The sequence below is a fragment of the Chionomys nivalis genome, chromosome X (assembly GCF_950005125.1).
Source record: "Chionomys nivalis chromosome X, mChiNiv1.1, whole genome shotgun sequence".
In the NCBI taxonomy this organism is placed as follows: domain Eukaryota; kingdom Metazoa; phylum Chordata; class Mammalia; order Rodentia; family Cricetidae; genus Chionomys; species Chionomys nivalis.
This window is the reverse complement of record NC_080112.1, coordinates 10,905,052-10,928,842: the sequence shown is the minus strand read 5'-3', so window position 1 is coordinate 10,928,842 and position 23,791 is coordinate 10,905,052. Positions and strand designations below refer to the sequence as shown.

General features: G+C 36.1%; 1 protein-coding gene across 3 annotated transcripts; it reads right to left on the bottom strand.

The window, feature by feature from the left end:
* Positions 1-453: 453 nt before the first annotated feature.
* Slitrk4 (SLIT and NTRK like family member 4) lies at positions 454-12,780 on the bottom strand. Of its 3 annotated transcripts, XM_057760089.1 has the most exons (3): positions 12,744-12,780; positions 12,245-12,346; positions 454-8,639 (listed from the first exon to the last, which is right to left on the bottom strand). In XM_057760089.1, the coding sequence occupies exon 3, from the start codon at positions 8,587-8,589 to the stop codon at positions 6,079-6,081; it is 2,511 nt and encodes an 836-aa protein (XP_057616072.1). In that variant the 5' UTR covers positions 8,590-8,639; positions 12,245-12,346; positions 12,744-12,780; the 3' UTR covers positions 454-6,078. The 3 variants fall into 3 exon arrangements, with proteins under 3 accessions (XP_057616072.1, XP_057616071.1, XP_057616073.1); XM_057760088.1 differs by lacking the exon at positions 12,744-12,780 and having other exon boundaries at positions 12,245-12,417; XM_057760090.1 differs by lacking the exons at positions 12,245-12,346; positions 12,744-12,780 and adding an exon at positions 9,503-9,536.
* Positions 12,781-23,791: the final 11,011 nt, after the last annotated feature.

Below are 23,791 nucleotides of genomic sequence, written 5' to 3'. Positions count from 1 at the left end.
GTGATATTCATTTAATAAGCATACAAATTATGAGCCAAGCCGGGTGGTGGTGCACGCCTTTAATCCCAGCACTCGGGAGGCAGAGGCAGGCGGATCTCTGGGAGTTCGAGGCCAGCCTGGTCTACAAGAGCTAGTTCCGGGACGGGCACCAAAGCTACAGAGAAACCCTGTCTCGAAAAACCAATATATATATATATATATATATATATATATATATATATATGCCAAATGAGAAATTGAATAAACGAGGAAAATCAAAAATCAAATCACTTGACAATTGTGTGACTGAAAACCGAGGTGATAAGCTCAGTCCAACTACTACTATATACTATACAATGGTTAGGTTTCAATTTAAAATGAAAAAAAGTTATCAATGAGGATGAGAGATCTGTAAAATTTAAATAAGTCAGGAACATTTCAATATTTAACAACTAGTATTTGTGTATCATTCAGTGTTTGTGTGTATTATTTTCTGTGTGCATGTGCATATGTACAGATATAACTTTCATACTTATTTTATGTAAAGTAATAGGGTAACTCATACCAAGTAAATAGCAAATTAATTGAATTTCTCTTTGTACTTGAGCTTTGCTAAAATCAGACTAATAAAAACACTGAATTTCTACACATATGACCTATAAGAAAAGACTTTTATTCTTGAAAACAGCATTAAAGTTACTCCATACCAACTCCAGAATTTTAGCACATAGTTCACATAAAACAATGATGTAAATATACATTGTAATTTCTTAGAAAGGAGGACAATGCTTAATGCAATTCTTAAATGTTTCCATAATTAATATCAATTGCACAACATGGATTCCTTAGATGTTTACCAACAGCATTTGATACAATTTTTTGTGAGTTCCCAACTGAAAGAAATACATTGTTCAGGTATTCTAAAAGACTTCCTTGTCTCTCTATAGCCAATTTAAAAGTAAAGGCAGGTATTTATTCATTACATACTCCCATTAGCTCTCTAAGAATTTATTCATAAATTTTAAAGCAATTTTCCATTATATCATAATATTAGAATGGCTAGAATTTGTGATTATGTGCAAGCAATGTCTACAAAAGCAAACTATAGTGGAATATTGACTTATTATCTCTTGGTTCTGGGTTCTATTGCAATTGTAACTTGTAATTACCAAACAATGTGGAACTCAGATATTTTATATTCCCAGTGTCATAATTTCTGGACCCAAAGTATTCCATTGCCTCAGATCTTCAATGCATTTCCCCTGTGTAAATATAAGAACAACAAAATAAAAAAGTTTTGCAAAATTATAGAATATCATAGTATTTCATATAAAAAATAATAGAGCCAATTTCTTTAATTTTTCCTTCTCCAATGATATTCTATAAATCACTAGAAACTAAATAAAGAAAATAATACAATAAAATTAAATTAAAATTTATACTACACGTAGCTTTTGTAAAAAACAAATAAGTTATTTAGGTTCATTTAATCTCCCATTTGGTTTTAATTTAACAAAAGTGAGATCCCCTAGAAATCTGCAATTGAGAGATAACAATTGTCAGTTAAACTTGAAACTACTAGTAAGGGACACTGCCAACAGTTCAGTTCAGTTAATCTGACCTGTAACTAATTGAATGAACACTGAACATGAGTATGGCTCTTGACTTGATGTCACTTGTCTACATACTGGAGTGGTTGAGAACCTTGTGCTTCCAATCTGATCTATATTGCGCCAACTTCCAGCACAGTTTATGTATAGTTATAAAGCCACAGAAATCTCATTTTATACTTCTGTGCACTCTTTTTTCAATTAGCTTAAGAATATATGATTAAAATCACTTTATGGCATAGGCAGTCTTTCGATATTTTTTCTGCACTCAATTTAACAATAATGCAATTCGTTCATTTTTTTCCAACCACAGAAAATATATCAAATAATTGACTGATATTTTTGGTTACCTTAAAAGAAGCTAAGTTAGAAATAGTCATTAAGTATCTAAGCAACTTGAAATGAGTCAAGCTTGCTATGGAATGTAGAGGTTCTGAAGTTTCTATGAAAATATTTGAGTTGATAGTTCAGATTGAATACTAATATTTGCCCATTTGAAGTTATGTTGGATTCTAAATGATGAGAATACAAAAGGATCAGAGTATGTTGATTTTGACAGTCTCTGACAACTGTTCTCTGAGGGACTGCCACTACAAAGGAATACAGATTGAAACTACATTTATAAAGAAAAAAATCTTTTAACAGAGGCTTAAAAATTAGGTTGAGTGTAAACAGTATTATAAAGATATATATATATATATATATATATATATATATATATATATCACCCTTAAGTTTGAGTTATATAATCAGTTTGGTGACTGTTTTATTTATTTTTTTCTGAAAAACAATGAAAAGATAAATATACTTAACAAACAGTGGCTTAAGAAATAACTTTGTACCAAACAATTTTATTAATGGTTCCAGAAAAATGACATTTAATAAGTTCTAATACCTTGGTGTAATTCAAAGCAAACAAAATTCATTAGAACTGTTCGTTCTGTGATTTACATTAGATTTTATAGCATCACCTGTTTTTATTAATTAATCTAAAATAGAAATAATTGAACTAGGGTAAAAACAATATAATACATACTCTCTACTTTATTTCAAAATAGTAACTATAAATACATTCTTAATATATTTTCTTCCTAACTCTTTGGATGCAATGATGAGAAAAAAATTAAAGAAAAAAATGAAAGATGGAAGAAAATCTCACTGTGCTTGCTCATTTCAGAAACGATCCATGTAAGTCTTGCAAATGATATTTTAGATAAATATTATCACTATACATTTATAGATTGACTTTGATATTTCTGAAATACCTGTGGCATTACTCATGAGGCCATGTCCTTTAATATTTTTGCTTCCTTATGGAGCACAAAACTAAATGTTTATGAAAAGCAACAAATGGTAATGGTCTGTAATATATTTTCAATTAACATATTTGTTGATAGTGTTATTTAGAATGGAAAACTAAGTATAGGATATAAATTGCCTTGTGTATTTGAATCACTGTACTTTAATAGCTGCTTTCTCATAAAATTACACAAAGATCATTTTTATCGATTTCATAAAAAAATAATTTAAAACTTGATTTATATTACACGGACACAATATATTATCTCACCCCTTCACTGATTTCATAAGATCTAGTGTTCTCTGCAACTGTTCTAACACAGTTCATACACAAGAATACAATGCCAAGAAGACCATGATGTGTTATACCACATTAGAGATGATCACTTCTTGGCTTTTTAAGATTTGAATCAAAGTCTACTAAAAAAAAATGTTTTACCATGTACATATTATATCTCAAGGGGTTAAACTACATCAAGAATATAGGCTGAAGCCAAAAAACACAGATACAGTATTTAAACTGCTCTTGTACTCAACTAAGAATTTATACGTAACTACAGTACCATAAATGATATAAGAACTAATGATAGACAGGTGCAAAATAGCATACACTGTATAATGTAGGCACAATGACTTTAGTTAAGGAAAGCATATTAGCCTTAACCAAGAATTCATTAACTTCCATTTATAAGTAGAACCTCCAAATAAGCACATACAGTTAAATTACTCTTTTTTCTTAAAAGTTTTTGAGCATTTATAGCTTTCAGCAGTAGAGTGTGAGATAGCTGATATACTACAGCAAGCTTTGAGATGGTGGTAGGTACTCTTGCCGCTGACAATTCTGCAGAAACCTTGAAACATCTTCCAAGCATCATCATACTGAATGAAAAGGCATGATCCCAACAACCTATTAGTCCCAGATTATGCATGGAGTTTACTGGTTCCTCCTATAAGTGTCCATTTAAGATTTCTGAATTCACACTTTATTGACAGGAAAAACAAAAACACTTTGTTGGAAGCCTTCACATCTTTATCTTGTCAGTGTGCATTAGGAGCCCTTTAATCCATGGATGCATGCATGCATGGTAATGGCATATTAAATGTCCTTATGAAACTGCAGATGAAAATTAGCATTTGAACGCACTTCTTTTCTTTCAAGATCAGAAAGCATTGTTTGTTTGGATGTACTTATATCTATGTAAAGTTTCACAGATTGTCATGAAACTGAAAATTACACATTAAAGTTTAAGAGCACCAGCACATACATAGGGAGATTTTATTTGCTATCTAAAAAAAACCTCCAAATTAACTACATATATGAATATACACCCAAATACACATGCGTGCACACACACACATATTTTTTTCTTTAAAAAATTGGAACCAACAAATAAAATCTTGAAATTAGTATTTAATAAAGGGATTGCTGTTACAACGTTAACTGTAATATCCTTTTAGAAGCTACACCAAAATATCTGCCACTTGAAATTCATGAAGAATACCTGTTTGCTTTCTTGGCTTCCTTACTGAATAATACAATAATTAATCACACCACAACACACACACACGCACACGCACACAAAACTGGACAAGAAGGCAAAGGCAATGAGTTTCAGAATATTGATTTTCTAATCAGAGATATTAAACATCTTCAGATATCAACAAATTATCAAATACTTCATTCATTTGATCAATTTTGATCTAGAACTTAACAGCACATACAAACACAGGGGCATATCAGCTGTAGTTGTAGATCATGAATTCATCCGAGTCCAGTGCAAGCATTTTACACTGTGGCTTTGATAGCCAAGATTTGCTGTGATGTTCACAGTTCTACTAGATTATCTGGTAGTAGTCAGAATGATGAAAGAACAGGATATTGATGCATATAAGATATATTAACCTTAGTCATTATTTTGTTAAATATTGTAATTAAAACTATTTGAATTAAGCTCATAGAATCCTGAAATGCAAGACAATTGATGGCAAATAACAACTGCCCCAGACACAATACTATAAAACTAAGGAGCCTATTTTAAAATGCACAGTTGGTAACAAATCTGAAGATAATACGCTAAATTCACAAGAATAGCACAGATTTTTTTTAAAATTTTGTGGGTATTTTTTGTATTTTTTTCTACTTTTAAATTACACCTGATCAGAGAGCCCAAAATATTTCTGTACACATTAGCTTCAGTTTCATTTTAATGTTTTTTTCTTATCGCAATTTATACTTACTGATAAATTTGCTGTGATCAGGAATATAAGTCGGGCATATTAAATACATATTAAGGAGTACATGGTTTCCTATTTAGTATATAAAGTACTTCATAAATATGAATTATGTTACAAAAATAGCTTTGGGTGCGCTCACACGGTAAGCACTTTGCTAATTTGGGACAACCTTTAAGGATTGTGGGTATTTGACATAACTGAGAACAAACTCTAGTTTAATTTGAGCCATGTTTAATTCTGATAAACATCATATTTTTCTCTAGATCACCACAAATGCTATGCAACTCACATTTATTTTTTCTCCTTTAGGATTTTATGTATAGACAGGTAATATTTAAAGTGTTCAAATGTATTTTATAGTTATGTAATGCATGATATATTTTAAACAAGTATTTGCACAATTTAACATTATAAATCCAGCAGTTTCAAGATGCAGGCCATATATTTTACCAATTTACAAATACTATCAAATATTCTCTCTTTGCATGCTTGTTTTGTACACTTTTCAGGTAATCGTTACACAGAGTTGTTACAATGCCACAAATCAAGAAGGGTTATTCCAGTTTCACCAACTTAATCTACGTGCAAGATGAAGGACCCAGCTGAGGTACAAACACTGGTACCAGTTTTCTTGAGTTTGCTTTACAAAGCAAAAAGAGTACAAAACTGATTTGCCTCTTAAGGTTAAATTCAGTATATTATATTTATAAAGCATCCCTTTGGCAATAGAGTTTGCAGTATCCCCACAGGACTCCACAGTATAGGTTTTATGTAGTAAAATCTATTAAGGAAATTCTCTTCTACTTGACACATCTTTAGAGCTACAGTTAATCAGATACCCTCAGAAACACCTGCCTCTATGCCTAATGATAATATAGTATTTGGAAATTAGAAGTCAACAAAAGGCACTTTCATCATTAAATAATGTCCTCTGTATGAAGTCGGATTACATGGCCTATATCTTATTCAAAGCTGTTTGCTCCTCAAGGACCTGTAGGTAGTCAGGGGAACTCTGAAGTTTTGCCTTCAGTTCAAAATACTCACTCTTCCTTTGTTCCACAACAATTTTGCTGTGGTTACCACCTATCAGTGACTTCTTGTTTTTTTTATCTTGTTTTTCTGGATAGCGAATCTCAAAGCCACTGACACCAATGCTGTTATACTCCTTTTTGCTTTCAAGAAAATTCTGAATAAACACATTGGAATCTCTGCTTGGGAATAGTTCATCCAGCTCATCAATTGTACTCAGTCTCTTCCTGGTATCTACATGCAGTAAATCTTTGTCTTTGTCAGCAGCATTTCTCATCATGACCTTCTGTCCCGGAGGATCTGAAAACATGAACCCAGTTTCAGACTCTTTCAGGCCACAGGTATGACTCTTGCTCATCTGTTCTATGGTTTGTGGAATGAATGCTTCTGTGCTCTGTTCATCTTTTTTATTGGTTTTGTGGTCATGCTTCCTTAGTTGCAGCTGCATGGAGCCACACTCAGGATTCCCCAGACCTTCGTGCTTCACTGTGGGTTTCTTGTTGCGTCTCAGCACAAAAACAAGAAGGCAAAATGCAACAAACACAGTTAAAATGAGGACCACCAATATGCTTAAGATTAAAATAGACAGAGGTACTGGACCCCCTGGAGGACTTCGAATGGGACCCAATGGAGTGGTAAATGTAATTGCAGGTGGAGGGCTTGTGAATGGTGAAGATGGCTTGTTTAAGAGTTTAGGACATAAGATTTCATTTTTGAGGGACTTCAGTTCAATGTTGGCAAACTGAACAGGAGTCTCACATTTCAGTTCTTTCACAACAATCCCATCATTTAGCTTCTCTAGCCACAGCTTTAATGCTACCAAGTCACAAGTGCAGTCCCAAGGGTTGCCCTCTAAATCAATCTGGGTAAGAGACTGCAACTGATCAAGGACTCCACTGACAGGTAAGTACATGAATTTGTTGTTCCTCAGGTTCAGTCTAGCAAGGGGTGCTCCAGAGAAAATGTAAACTGGCAGGCTTTTTAAGAGATTGTTGTTCAGGTACAGTAGCTGCAAATTGGGCATGGGGTCAAAAGTGCCTGCTAAGATTTCCTTAATCAAATTGTATTCCAAATACAGATACTGCAGGTTGTGAAGGCCTGAAAATATTTCAGGGTACAGCCTTTCGATCTGGTTGCCATTGAGATAAAGCCTGCGCAGATTGGTAAGATTGTGGAACACTTCACCTTTGATCACTGTGATTTGATTGCTGCCTAAATGGAGCAAATCCAGTCCTTCAAACTCAGTGAAGTCTGAAATGTCCATATCTTTGATGTTATTGCCATTGACATGCAACTTCTTGGCATTTAAAGGTTTTGGTATCAGTTCAGACATGGATTGTATATTTTTCTCCTGGCAATTCACACTCAGTCCTAAATCAGAAGGATGTGTTTTGCAAAAGCAAGGTGCCGGGCAAGGTGTAAGAGGAGGCACTCTTGTTTGGTATGACACAATTTGACTGAGATTTCGGTTGGAGAGGGCTTTGCCTGCCACTATTCCAGAGATTTTGGAAGGATTTGTTGTTTTGGGTGGTTTGGTCACTAATCTGTGCAAGGTTGTTTGAGTAGTGTGACCATTTGGAGTAGTGAAGCCATTTTCCAGTTGAGATGGGGGCAGAATGCGAACATCAAAATCACTCCCTGTGCCCATGGGGCATAATTCTTGCTTGTTGGTTTCCTTTAAAAGCCTTCCATACAAGTCACTGGGAGTTTCACAGATAGCTTCTCCTATGTAAATGTTATATGGCATATTCTCCAACCAAGCCTTTAGAGGCAACAAATCACAGCTACAGTTCCAAGGGTTATCTTCCAGCTGCAATTCAACAACCCGGCCAATGTGTTCCAGAACGCCAATATAGGGGAGTTTCTGGATTCTGTTTCCTCGTATATCCAGATGGGTTAAAGATGCGAATCGAAAAATATTATCAGGAAGGTACGAAATCAGATTGTCATTAAGAATGAGAACTTTCAGTTTGTGGAGCTTATTGAAGGCTCCTCGTTCAATATACTTGATTAAATTGTAGTCAGCCTGGAGATACTCCAAGTTCTCTATGCCAAGGAAAGTGTCAGCTCGGAGAATCTTTAATTCATTGTTGTTCAAGTGCAACTGCTTTAATGCACTGAGCCCAAGAAAGGCTCCTCCCTCAATGTTCTGCAGCTTATTATTTCCCAAATGCAGAGAAACTGCATGTGAAAAATTCATGAATGTATTTGGATAGAGAATATTTAAATAATTGTTTTGGAAATTGAGGTGATAAAAATTAGACCAAGGTGGTTTCAGCTGGTTTGGCCTGTAGACTGAAACCTTCTCACAGTTGACATAGAGCACATTCTCTACTGACACGCAGGAACACACATTGCAAATTTCCACTGATATGTCAGAATCAGTATTTGTTGAAGAAATCAGGGCTGACACAATCAGAAAGAGCCAAAGAAACATCTTCTTGCAATCAGCAAACAAATCTATGCTTCTGAATAAAGAGAAATAATCTAAAAAATAAAAAGAAAACAGTTTTTCAATGATCATTCCTTGAAAAATAGATGTGTGCTTAAATTATCTTATTGTGAATACATGGCTACAATCGCTAGCATTGTAATTTTTAAGGAAGCCAGATTTGTACACCACTGAACAGTACATTATATCTGTAATTTGTGCATGTGTAGAATATACAACAAATGGTAAGAAAAGAGATTTTAAATTATACTTACATGTTAATAAAATCAATTTTTAACTTGAACCACCAAAATTTGCCCTTAAGCACTAACCTAGACCTTGAAATTTGCAACTAAAATGAATATACCTAGAGCATCATTTATTTCATGTCCTCTACACCACAAACATACCACAATTGGTTTAAATCTATTCTCTAGGTTTCTGCTAAAAACTGAAACTAGTTAGAGACCATAATTGAACTCAGATTTCAGTGAAAGATGGCAGTGGGAGGACTGGATTCCTTTAAAGAAGACAGTTAAAAAAGCTACATGGAATGTGCCCTGGAAAGAAATTTGCCTGTGTTTTGGTACTTAGGTAAGCACATTGCCATGAATCAGTTAGCTCCTGTAATCTGCTTTCAAAAGCACAGGTGACCCTATGGGGTTCTAGAAAACTGGCAGATTAATAAACAGCACCTTCTCTGCTGTATGTCATTTCCAAAATAGAGTTATTTTTTTTTTTGTTTTGGGGTCCCTGGAAGCAGAAAAGGAACCTGCTTATTCTTGCACTGCTCAGCTGATTTCCAGGCAGTATTTCCACCCACCAGAAATGGCTTTTTTGCCTGTCTGGTCCTTTCCTGTTCTTCACTTGTCAGTTTGAACCCAGTCCCTACAGACCCCTTCATTTAAACGCATATCACCTTCGCTTTGGTCACAGCCTGTCACTGCTGAGGAAGAGGAGTCCACATGTCACAGTCCTTGGGCACAGTCCTTGACAGAAGCAGATATATTCAATTCTAAATATTTCAGTTCCAAAACACCCTCCCTAAAAGATAACTTCATGTCCCTGCCTGTAAACAAATGAAGAATTACTTCTTGAAAGAGTTTAATGGCTCAAAAATTAACCCTTTGAAGCCAGCCCCATATAAACCTCTGTGTGTGCGCACGCACACACACACACACACACACAACACACACGCGTGCACGCGCAAGGAAGAAAGGGAGAGAGGGAGAGTTTCTGCCTCATGGAAAGGAAATAAATGGAACACATATGGGACACAAACAGTATGCATTTTACCATTTTACTGATGCAATTTTAGGCTTGTGAATCTTTCCAGTAGTGAATGGGAGGAAGCTGGCTGCAACTGTCATATGATCACCACCAAATAATAATTAAGTAAATAAATTCCTCAGCTAAACAATGAGAAAATGGGGCAAAGAAAAAATGTGTCACACAAAAATTCTTTTTTTTCTTCTCCTTTTCCTCACAAGGAATCAGCTAGTGGTAAAAATCAAATGTGACTCAAGGTAGACAATCATTAGCCAAGATCCAGGAAGGCTTTCATTTTAAGAATCTAGCCAGCGTCACTGAGATGCTATTTGTTTGCCATATAGGTGGGCATTTCCTTTATTCACTGTTATAGCATGACTGTCGTTGCAAAAAGAAGTCATAATTTTTAAGCATGACATCACCCAAAACAACTTCAATTGTAAAATCAAAATTTCACTTGGTCCTTTTTGCCTTGTGTTGATGTAGCTTTCAACAGCTATTTTAGTTCAGTTGAGTCATTTCTTGTTCCCAACCACCCCCACCCCAAAACAAAGAAACCAAAATGCAACCAAACTAAAAACAAACAAAACACAAAAAGCAAAACAGAACAAAATAAAATTCAAATAACCAGAATTTATCACAAAAGCATAACAGATGTAAAAAATATATGAAGCTGCCCTCTTATTAGTAATTTTTACTTTAAGTAGCAAAGGGAGTGGGGGAGGCGCAAGGATGAGCTAGGAAGTTCCCGAATGCAATTCCAGTGAAATAGACTAAGCCAAAAGCAGCTGGATCAAACAAGCAAAGCAGAGTCAGCCCACCAAGGAGAGCCCAACAGGCAGTGATAGGGCAATAGATACTGAGAGCTGGAGAACTGTGAAAAGCGAGGTTAGGAAGAAAAAAAAAGAAGCCAGGAAGAGTAACCGTAAGGAAAAGAGATAGCATTAATATAATCTAAAAATCGTGACAAACAGCAAAAATACACACCAAGAAAATAACAAAAACCACCATACAAACTATGGGTTGGGAAAACCAAACCACCTCTTAGGCTTCCAAGAGAGTAGGATTTGCTTTTCAGTATTTCCATCTCTTGGTGATGCCTAGCAAGACCTTCAGCTCCCTAGGCTGCCCAGGACTACACAAACCCTTCATCCACCAGAGTGCCGCTCCTAGCGCTCCATGCCCAAGCGGAGAAAACGAGCCTGCAGAGTGCAACCCACTGCCAAAGGGGTCAGCAAGTCGACGTGGCACCATAGCAGAAGACATGAGAAACCTCAGCTGCCCCCTCCCTGAGAACCGAGGTGGGGGTAGGGTGGGGGAGAACAGTGGAGAGCTTGGCCGTTGTCGCCCCCATTGAGCGCTAGCTCGAGCTGGAGGCGACGGATGAAGGGGTCACTGGCGCGTACCGCAATGTTTTGCCGCATCCTGATGCCTAGAGTAGGCGCGCAGCCCCCTCCTGGGTACCCTGCCTGAGCAGCAGCCTCGCAGGCTGGGTGGCACGGGCGGGGGTGGGGTACTGTGCTAGATGTCGCGGGGGCCTTCAGTCCCGCTGTGCACACATTTCTCCGCGTGCTCCCATCCCACAAGAGGTAGCTGCTGGAGTTTTCTTTGGCCTTTCTAGATCCGGACATGCAGTTGGTGCGCAAGAAGAGATGACTAGTTCAGGCCAGGAGGGGTATAGCACAGGGGCATCAAAGACCCATTTGACACAGTCAGAGTGACTCTATAGTTCTGTTCCCTCGAGCTGTGGCCGGGTCATTGCCCCCTACCACCACCTGCCAAGCCAGCAATAGGATCCTGTTCACCCACCCAGGCAGAAATCAGCTCAACATTTAGAAACCTAGCAAAGTGTCGCTGTCCGGCTTTGCTGGACTCTCAGAGTTACCCACAGGCTCTTCCACACATATTGCCTATCTTGCTGAGTACCAGCAGTCTCCGAGCAGTCCTCCGGCCACCGCCTGAAAAACCACATCCAAATCCACGCACAGTGCCTGAGAGTAGGACACTGAGCACAAAGCCCAGCCCAGCAGCAGCCCCGACAGCTCACAGTGCCACAGACCAGGACACTTTTCCTGCTGCCCAGGCTCCTCCGGGGGCAGGGATGTTAAGGACACCAGGATTCTTTCAGCCCTCTAGAACAAGAGATCACGCCATGGATAGGCAAGTGGGAGGTGTGTGTGTGTGTGTGTGTGTGTGGTGTTGGGGGTGGGGGTTTGTCAACGTGTCCACTTTGTCTACTCAACGGACCCCAAACCAACACGACTCCAACTAAAAATAATAAGATACCTGCTTCCCTCTGAGCGCGCGCACATGCACTCTGCCAAGCCCAGCCTGGAAGAGGCTATGCGCCTTTCCTTGGAGCTCGCACAGCCCGGGCTAGAAATTTACTCACCTCTGGAGCCCCAAGTCCTGTAGAGGGTCCACCGCGTTCCGACTCACTCCTCGGTTTCCGCGGCGGTCTCTAAGATATCGGGATCCAGCTTCTTGGCGCCCGCTTGCCGGTCAAAACCAACGAACAGCCTTTAGCAGGCAAGCAAGCGGGCAGCGGCGCGCGCGCGCACCCGACCAGACACCGCGCGCGCACCCAGAGCCTCGCACACAGGCAGCACCTTTACATACACGCGCCGAATCCCCGCCCCCGCCCCCGCCCCCTGGCTCTCAAGCAGCCCTCCCTCCGGACACCCGAACCACTTCGATCCGGGCTCATTCCTGAGCCGCTTGACCCTCCAACAGAAATCCACACTTAAGTCCTTTTCTACCCACACACTGGGAAAGACAAAACGCTTTCCTTCCGGTATCCACCTCGTCTTTTGCCTAAAACATCCCCTAGGAAGGAGCGACCCTGATCCCCAGGCAATGGAACCCTAGTTTCCTAACGCGGTTGCACTAACCTCCATCACCCTACCACATATGCACACTCGAGTCCGTTCTCTTCCTCCAGCACACTAACAAGGAAAGGAACGAGCGCGCGCACGCGCTCGCGAACACACACACACACACACACACGGGGGGGGGGGGGACATACAAGAGGTGTTCCGCTGAGAGAGCAAACAAGAATCCAGGAGGATTGAAAAGAAATTTTGGAAAGCCTGGGCTGAGGTGGAGTGGGGGCTGGGGCAGGGGACGGACATTAGGGTTTTCAAACCTACGGTGGAATCGAATAATATCAGAGTAGAGGGATGAGTCAACAACAATGACATTGAAAAGCGCCAGTTGTACTTTGGTTTTCTATTGTGGCTATGGTACCTTTGGCTAATTGTCACCAGGCAGAACAGGGGGCTCTGGAACTACTTCAGTAGTCAACGATTCTGGATGGAGCCTTCTTGGGACTAATTTCCTGGATCCAGTGGTGTTCGCACTCCCCCTACCTGTCTGTGCGTGAGGGGCCTGAAGCTTTAAAGGTAAAAATGTGAGGCTTTAGCCCAAAGTAAGCTTATTTAGCAAGGTTAGGAGATGATTTAATAATTCTATGTATTTTAAAACTCCACAGGCCTTCAGCTAAAAGGCGTTAAGTATGAATTTAAGGAGATAAAGGCAGGGGACAGGGGATTAAGGGTAGAGGAAAGAGAGCTGTGGGACAGGGAGAAATGCTGGGTTTGAAACTAAAAGGGGAGGGGAAAAATAGAAAAAAAAAACGGGGAAAAAGACTCTTTGGCTACTGAGCATGCCCAGTTTCGAGCTCAAGCCCTATAACAGAGGCATTGTGTGCATTGCACTTCTCCGGGCTTTGGAAGTGACCAGGAGGAGATTTTGGTTGGGGGTGGTGGGGGCGGGGGTAGATGGGAGTCTTTAGGGAGGAGGTGAAGGATATATGGTTTAGGCTGAACAGAGGGAACTGCTAAGAGTGAAGAAGCAGAGAAACACTAGGGAGATAGAAGAGGGAAAATGATTAAGAAGAGTCACTTCTTTAGTACCCACTTGCCTATATTAATGAGACTTTAGCATCTGACTGTCAAAATCTAAAGGTTGCAGATCTCAACCCTAGATAATCTAAATCTCTTGTTCCTAAAGATTAATGTTTGCACAAGAAAGTAGGAATGTCCTGAGGAAGAGCTAATTTTCAAACCAATTTCTTGCAGATTGACAATTTAGTTAAAAAAGCAAAGGGACCCAGGGGAGAAGGAAGATATCAGTTATGTTGCCTGCACACCTTTCAAATATTTGATTTCTAAACAAGAAACTTTGATTTTCCTTCTTTCCCTTAATTGCTATTTTGTAGGTGTTTGGCTAAGAAAAAAAGTCTCTCTTTACTTTCTGGGTGAAAAATGACTTTAGGTAAATAGGTTCAACTTATAAATGAGATACTTTCCCCTAGAGTTTCGAAAACCCCATTCTTTGCCATAATTCCATAACAACTTTCAGACCTATTTCTTTGAGATCTGTCATCTGCTCATTTCACTCACTCAAATCTCAGTGTCTCACGCCACAGTCCAGCATAGCCAGTATCCAGAAATGCCTTTGATTAAAAATGATAAATTCATTAAGCTGAAACTACCAACAGTTTTGAAATCAGAGTTGTTGGATACCTGAATTCCTACAGTTAAACATTTTCAGTAATTGGTTGATGTCTAAGGCCCGAAATCTTGGAAAACAAACAAACAAATGGTAGGCAAAGGATTCATGATGCTACTTTCAATAATATCTTACCTTTTACATTATATAGCTTTCTGTTTCTGTTTTCTTTATTAATTTTTGTCATTTCATGAAGCAGCCTTTAGTTTATATTCATGCAAATGCAAATGTTAGTTGAACACATTATGTTTAACAGAGATACATATGCATTATTTACATATTTTAAATAGATATATGTATGTAGACTTATTTCCTCACAAAACTTCATAAAGAATTCTTCCTCTAACAACACTCTCCATTGCCTTGATTTTTTTTATCGTCTTATCTTTTGAAAACAACCTAGAGGCAGAAATTGAGTGGGCAACAAAGGTAAAATTTGTCATATCCATTGTGAAACCCACTATGAAATAGTGTTGCTTAAAGAAATACTAAAGAATCAGTCCACAGCAACCTGTGTACTGGTGTGTCTTCTCTCATTGATGTGAAATCTGTTTTCTACATAGGTAACAGGTGCAATATGTTGAAAAATTTCTCCACTGTTGTTTATTTGAGCAAAACAGATTAAGAGCTCAACTTTGCATTACATATCATAGTGCAATTTAGAACTGGCAATGGCTAACAAAACAAGTTGGCATTTTATTTTAAATGCAAAGAATTCAGGAAGTTACCATGTACTTTATCAGGGTAGGTGAATTGTTTGTCCTTTTCTATAAATGTTAAAAAGATTCAATAGAATGAGCAATTTTGGACAGAAAATATAATGCGAGTTTCAAGTACTGAGGTATCTCAAAAGGCCAGAGTTGGACAGTAAATATCAAATTATTTAAATGCCCAAATGTATTCAACTTTTGAAAGTGTTCTCAGGCTTAACTATATTTAACTGCGATAACAAGGGAAAGTTTTGTTTTGCACAACTATGGCGAGAGAAATTTGAAATCAAGAACATCTAGAACACGGATAAACTGCAATTAATATTACTACTTAGGCTATATTGGTGATAGATATTCAGTTCCCTAAAATGAAGCTTTAAAATGACATTTTCTACTTAAAATGTTAAACATAACAATAAAATAGAAGTAACAGTTATATGCTTTGTGTTTCTTTTTCTTAAGAAGTTATTTAAAATTGAAACTTGGATTCCTGCAGTTGCTTTTCCACTTCCTAGATGTTTGGGTAGTACCCAGGTAAAACAACAGCAAACTCAAAGAAAACTTAGGTCTACAGAAAAATACATATAGAAAAGAGAAGTACTAAGTAAACTTTAGTACTATTGATGGTAATTAAAAAAAAATAGAGTTGATGCCCTTCATGAAGTACAGAAATTCAAATATGCACTGTTTTTTAAGCTACCTCCCTTATTTCTCCAAATGTCGTACTGAATATAATCTTATATTTATAAGAGTACTACCCATAATATGATGATTTTCACATATGCTATGTATCTCTCACTCAGGACAAACAATTTCAATAGGAATTTAAATGAGATCTTGAGTATCTTGAGTTCCAAACAAAGTTTCAGTTATTAAAAAACAGCAGGCCTACATGAATTTAATGCCAAATCGTGGCCTTAAGCACTATCATTCCACTTTTATAGCACTCCTCAACTTACTGGCATCACATTTTAACAGTCTAATCTTGTAACATGAACAGGGCCAGGCCTGCTTGCTTGTGTTTCTGTCCTGCCTGGTTCTCCACAACTGTTTAGCCCCAAAGAAAATCACACATAGGTCTGGGAGAATTGTCTGTATTCTGTCAATCATGTTATAAATAAACGCTGATTGGCCAGGCAGGAAATATAGATGGGAAAACCAGACAGGAGGTAGAAATGATGTAATGAGAACAGGAGAATTCTGGGAAGGAGGAAGTTGATTACTCCCACTCCTGCCCAGACCACCGAAGCAGCAGGATGTGATCTGCCTCACTGGAAAAAGGTACTGAGCCACATGGCTAACATAGATCAGAAAAATGGGTTAATCAAGATGTGAGAGTTAGCCAGTGAGAGGCTAGAGCTAATGGGCCAATCAGCTTATAATTTATGGAGACCTATGTGTGATTTTCTTTGGGGCTAAACAGTTGTGGGGAACCTGGCAGGACAGAAACCCCCAACAACAACAAACAGGACCCTCCATGTTACATCGTCTTAATTTTGGTATGCAGGTACAACAAAGCATTAAAGTTAATATGAAATATTTACTATACATAATCTGGTATTTTAGCAATTAAGAATTTGGCAATTCTTGTTTCTCTAACTGGAACAGGAGAAAAACATTCATAACTAGTTAATAATCTGGGAAGGGATCTTTTCATGATGCAATGAGTTTATAAGTTTGATAGTTCATAAAACTGAACAAGATCTTTTATAAATTTTAGGATTTCTCAAAATATTTAACTACTTTTAAATTAATTTTTATTTACTAAGGTAAAGGGGATGTGGCATGTAGCAAACTTCTTTGACGATTGAATCTACTTATTATTACACTTTAAAAATCTTATACTGATTGTTTATTTGTGCAAATGTAATCTAGGAGGCAAAAGAAAGCTTTTGGGTCATAATTTAATGGTATAATGGTAGCTATTACTTAGTGAATGCCTTTCCTTAGCCATTATTTAGTTAAAGTTAGAGTGATTATTATGTTTCTTTAAAAAAAAAATCCATCAGGGGAGCTAAATAATTTCCTGAGGATCACAAAGTAAATTAGTGACAGAATTTGATTCTATGTCTTGGAGTCTTTCCTACTACTCCAAAAGTCCTTTTCTTTAGAGGGGTTTTGGCACCATTAAGTTTAAAAATAGAATAGATTTAAATGCATGATAGATATTCCCAAAGGTAAGTACTCAAGACATAATTGTTTTTAAGTATTAAAATATCAATATTTAGCACAAGAATAAATCAATGAAGTGTGTGAAAATCAGTTTGTATCAATTATATATGATTCTTAAATCAAGCATATTTACCCTTTGCCAATAGTGTGCTTGTGGTATGAATGTGGTCTGCTGGTTCTCAAATTAAGGTGTTCTTGTTTTCAATGATGTCTCCGTTGTCCCTTGTTAGGGACAATTCCTTTTGCTACTGCCAAGAAAAATTATGTAAAGGAGTAGTGTTCATCCCATGGTTTATTCCAGGCTAACAACAAAAGTCCTCCTATCTAATATGACAGAGTGAATTGGAGGATATGAGTGAGACTGTTTAATCATTTATATAGAATGCATTAACTAACTTGACCTTTTGTGTTATCCAGATTTATTTATAAAATGGCTAATAACTTTTCTTACTGAAAAATTGTGTGGTGAGTGGTTAACACTTTAACGTCTGAGTATTCAAGTCATTGACAAAGTCATGGAACTCCATTCATACATTAGTATTTGTGGAAGAGCCATAAAGAAATGTGTATTGTATTGAAGGATATGTCTAATTATGTTTCTTAATGAGTATTTGTTCACATGGCTCATTAGTACCACTTGCATTGTCTACAGTAATATTTGTTTTTTTTCCCATGGATGCTAACATGGAAAAATTGCTGCTTTGTTTACTATTTTTCTTTATGTGTATTCTTTAACTTGGACAATTTTCATCTTTCTCACTGACTGTTAAAGATTAGGGCCTAGAAAAAAGCTGAGCTACCATCAACAACTCTAAGATAATAAAGATTGGGAAATAAAAATATGAAGTTAAAAACTACACAATCTTTTGTAAGACTTAATCCCACGGGCTGAACAAGTTCCATAATACCACCTAAAGCTTCATCAGTGAGACAGAAATGATAAGAATCTTTTAGTTTACCATTCTCAACTCTGTTTAGGGACAAAGATTGCTAAGTCTAGGCAGCAAAACAGTATCATCATTATTGTTTTTTAGAAGGACTGAGGATTCTTTTTACCCCCTAATCCTTTTGTAAGAGTATTATTTTTCCTCAGAAATATGAACTTATACCTTTCTTTCAAAATTGATCCTGTTACTAACATATCCTCTTTTATTCTAGAAACTCCTTGAACATTTTAGATCTTGGGTCAAAATCAGGAGCATTAAAACAAATCAAAAAACCCATAATATGAAATACATGAGTTATAGTATGACTATACCCAATTACTATATCAAAAATAAAATTTATCACTTTCTGATCTTCAAAGAATGAGTCAGAGGAAGACAGAACATCTGTGTAAGCTAGTGTCAGATATCATTGATTGACTACTTTTTTTTCAGTTCAAAATTGGAGATTCTAATTCCCCACTCTGACTCAAATTGAATAATGTCCACCCACGTAAGGTTGTCATAAGAAAACTGTCCTCAGTACCATGCCAAAGGATTAGTATAGCACAAAAAGTGTCATCACAGAGAATTGCTGCTACTTTTAATGCACAAAATATTCTTGTTAAATGAAAATTTAGAGCTTTAAGAGACTAGGAAGTTCTATTTTAACCACCCTCAAGTTTGAAGCATACATTAGGTAAACAATCACTGTTTTGATGAAACCCAGTGACAGAAAGCTCACTGAGAAATATTCTTCAGTCATATCCCAGAATAATAATTAGCCTTTGTAAATGAAAGGAATAAAGTTACACCTATTAGGACATAATGCATATGAAATTGCTCCTCAAATAAACATATCTGAAATTCTTACTTCCCTGCTTAATATGTGTATGATATTTAGGGCAGTTGTCTTCCCTGTTTGAACTTCTTCATCTGTCAAAATGGGAATGAGAAACCATTTCTCCCTGAATTTGATGAATATTAGCTAAACAATGTTTGACAAACACCTAATATTATATACCTTCTTAGAAAGCTATTTTTATTTTCTTTTTTCATAATCAGAATAATCTTTACATATACAAAAAACAAAGCTTAGAGATTATACATTAATTTCCTACTTAAGTGTAAACTTAGCAAGTAAACAATCAGATGAAATTAATTGTAAAGTTTGTGTTTACAATTGTTAAATTATTTCAAAGTCAGTTATTGTTTTTTAAATAAATCTACAAAACCTTACTCTTACTGTTATCCTTTATTTATTTTTTTATTTTCATTTCATTAATTGTGGATTTTTTAAATTAACAGCAATATCACTGGCAAGCTAAGCATTATAAACTCAATAAGCATTTTCAAAGTCTGACTTGTCAGATTAGATTGAAGACTCTGCATTTCCAAAGCTCAACACAATAAGCATTGCTAATATTTCAGTAAAATCCCTTGTCATGTTGCCAGAGAGATTATTAAAAATTATTGTTTTCAGAATCTTATCACTAAAAATATTTAAAGGAAAATAGGAACTGAGAAAGAAATTGAACAGAGTGTTTTCAATTTTATTTTTAGCATGCAAAATAGGTTCAAATGATTTGGGAGCATTAATTTATTGTTTTATCAATAGCAACTAATATGTTATAGTAACTTAATAACCTAACTCATATTTTTCTGTCTGAGAACAGTATGTAATAAGAGTGACATGTGCTGTTTTTAGAGAATAGAAAGTCATACCTGGCAAGATATAATGTAATCATACTTAACATAACATTAATATGATAAGTTACCTGCAAATTAATTTAATCTCAGTTATGCAATAAATATTCAGAGAGATATAATGCCTACTATACCTACTGTTAATTAAGTATTCTTAGATATTCATTGTTGGAAGAGCTGATCTATAACTTATGTTATCTGGATGATTTCTTTTTTTTACAGTCTTATAGTAAAATTATTCTAAGCTAAAACTAAATAGTTCAGGGGTGACCTCTAGCTACTACTTTACCTTTACCACAGAGGTAAATGTTAGGTAATATCCCTAACATTTAAACTTTACCACAGAGGTAAAGATTTTGAGTATCCTACTTCCATTTATAACTGAAGCTATTTTATAAAATTTCATTTTTATTATCTTTATGGGTGAAGGACTATTCAGCATGCCAAAACTATGAGATTCAAGTACTCAGGTTGATGAGAAAAAAATATAAATGAACCATACAGTGATGACTCCTTTTATCTTCCTGTGTCTCAAGAGATATGAATTTCCTGAACCTTAACAGAAGAAGATTCTCATGGATAGCCATTCTAATTTTCTCCTTGAAAATTTGTCCTATGTAACACATGATAGGGCATCCCTGTCTCTGGACTATCATTCTGGAAATCTGTTGGAGTTTTTTTTCCCCCATATATCCCTGCTTGAGGACCAATTCTGAGTGTTGATTTAAGTATAGGAAATATCAGACTTGTGCTTGTCATTTTGTTCAGCTGAATGTCTCTTTAATATCCCTAACATTTAAACCTAATTTTAAGTATACTAACAAGAGTTATTTCCTTTGGTAAAAAGTATGTTTATAAGTTTTACTATATTTTAGGAAAGAGAATTTTTTTAAAACAGCAAAGTCTCATAAAAGCAATTGAATTTGAGAAAGATAATGGAAATGCTGTAAGAAAATTCTTCCATGTATAACTACCATAGTGGTAATAGATATACAAGACTTAATGGTTAAATGGAATTTATCTCAAAAGATAAATGTATCTGGATCACTTTTTCAGCTCACCATTGGAAATTATTATATAAGATGCCTCCAATTCATTAGAGGTTCTGCTTTTATCATTTATTAAGACTAGTGGCAAGAACAGACTAGCCTAGAGGGGGAAAATGGATAAAGAAGAAACAGATGACATTTCAGCATACTCATGTGTTCAATTTATAAATAACACAAAACTCTAAGAAGGTATTTTTCCTCATTCAAATTGTTACCTATTTCAAATAATTAACTGTTTGCTAACCAAAGATTTTCTACTCTTTCTCATTCACTGAAACCTCTGAACTAAACACAGCTGCACTCAGAGCTTTTCTAGAAAGAAAGTTTATTGCTTAGGTTCTTAAGAAGTCTGTTGCGTCATATAATATGCACATAAACTCTCAAAATTATGAAAAATTGAATCATAACTGTTCATATTTCCTATACTCATTCTATAGTAATATTTGGTAGTTTCCCATTAAAAGATCAAACAAAACAAGATAACATTTTTCATGCAAGCTATCCTAAAAAATAGAAATTTCTTTTCAGTTTAGACTCAAAAAACTTTAAGAATTTCCAAAACATAGATATTTTTGTCAATGATGCCTATAGTCAAATTTTCTGTTCAATCAGAAATTTTAGGCCATTAAATCTTCATTGAACACTTAATGAGACATCAAGTTTTAGATAACAAGCAAAATGAACTGCCTGTCCTCAAAGACCTGGCATTCTAGTGATAATTCTTGGGATTGGATTATAACAAATGCTGTATTATGATGCATAAAAATGACCTTGAGCTTCTGGATGTTCACCTTCAAACTTTATAAAATATCTTACTTTTATTAAATGTTGTGAAATACCAGAGTAGAACGCAATAATAGTAGGTGTCCATGGCACATATTCAAAGAAATTAAGAAAATCAGTACATTGTCTTCCATCAAATGGTAAGGTCGGTAATTTGTATGTCCTTCTGGAGATGACACAGTCCAAAACTTTGATATTCCTCCAGAATACAGTCACAGTTCACTATGTGCCAGGCATATTTGGAAAGGACAGCAGCAGGAAATGTTCTATAAAATAAGAAATCAAATCACTTGGAAAGGCCAGAAATGAAAATAACCCACATAAGCAAAAGACAGAAAATGAAAGAAGACATCAAACAAATGGGATCTTATTGAATTTGTTGTCCATACTATGGAAACTTCAGGGTGGGTAAAATAAGAATGGTCAGAAATCATACAGCTGTTGGGGACTTGGCTTGTCAAGTGGAACTAAGAACAACATACACTTCCTTCACACTTGATATATATAATCATAAGCCTCTAGTAATTGAAAACCAACAATGACAAGAAAAAATTGAACTTAGTCTCAAAAAACATGAGCAGCTGACAGTAGCACCCTAACTAGAAGCATTACAGTTTTATATTATTATGTTTTCAATAATTCTCATATAGGTGCAACAGTATTTAAGGGGGTCATTCAGAAAATATTTCAAGAATGAGAGGAAACCTATTCAAACCATTTCACCAAAATTGAAAAGCTAATTCCTATCTGCCTTTGTTTTCATAGGTCAAAAGCCTGAAGCTTCACTTCTTGTCTTCGTTTAGCCTTGGGATTCCCACCTTAGCCAAATGGTTATTCTCATTCTTGATTACGGCTATCAATATACTTTACATTTTCTTTCTTCCTCTTTTTTATTTTTTTCGAGACAGGGTTTCTCTGTGGTTTTGGAGCCTGTCCTGGAACTAGCTCTTGTAGACCAGGCTGGTCTCGAACTCACAGAGATCCGCCTGCCTCTGCCTCCCAAGTGCTGGGATTAAAGGCGTGCGCCACCACCGCCCGGCTTCTTCCTCTGTTTTGATCTAATTGTTTTCTAAGATAGAATTTAATTTGTGTATTTTTTCATCCCACTACCAATAAACAATCTTTATGTGGACCGTATTTCAGTTTAAACAGCAATTTCATTAGAAAATTGGTATCTAGAAACTGCCTGTTTTGTGTTCAATTCCTTTGCCTTACAGCATAAACAAACCCCCAGTCTGCCCCCTTTTATCCACAAACCCAAAATGAAAAGAGATAAAAGGGAAATAACAAACAAAAAGCCACTCCAAATCATTTGGTGTTTGGCCTCTTATACTGAAATTCCTGCTGCTGTTCAAAATACTTGATGTTTGAATTTTCCTTTAATAAATTATTAGGAACAAAAATTTCCCTGCTGTTCCTGATGTACTATTATTTGACTGATTTTCAGTTTATTAGTCATTCATCTGAATTCGTGCCTGTATATTTTCCAAAGGCCTTAATATAGAAGATTGCTTTTTGGTCATATTGTATCTTAGCTCAAAATTATAATTTCTTTTCTGTATTTAAGATGCATCACAAATATTTTCTAATTGATACAAACCTCTTGAAAACTTTAAATAGATATCAAAACACTTTATAATCTATATATTAGACTAAACCTAACTGATGAGGTAGAAAGTAAGAGAAAAACAAGAATACAAAGCAAAATTTAAAAACAAAATATAGATGCCTAATTCTAAGTTTGAAGGAGTTTACACAGGATCCACAAGTGGTTGAGGAGGATAAGGCTTCTTGTTTCTCTTCCAACTTTGTAGCCTCTCTCAAGTCATTCCATGATCAAAAATAAATGACTAGCAGTAAAAGGTCAAAGAACCAGCAACACAAAACAATATGTAGAGCATATATTTGCAATTAAGAGAATACATCTGGATAACCAGTGTGACCTAACTGTCCATCTTTCTGTACAATGAAACCATACTTAATACTTGGTTTCCAAATAAAGATGTCTTCCTCCTCCAGCAACACAACACACCGACAATTATGATGTCAGTATTTAGTGAAAATTAAGAACATGCTTGATTTT

Bases quoted from the DNA above. Each gene is read 5' to 3' on its own strand.
- Slitrk4 (XM_057760089.1), bottom strand. From the start codon at position 8,589: ATGTTTCTTTGGCTCTTTCTGATTGTGTCAGCCCTGATTTCTTCAACA.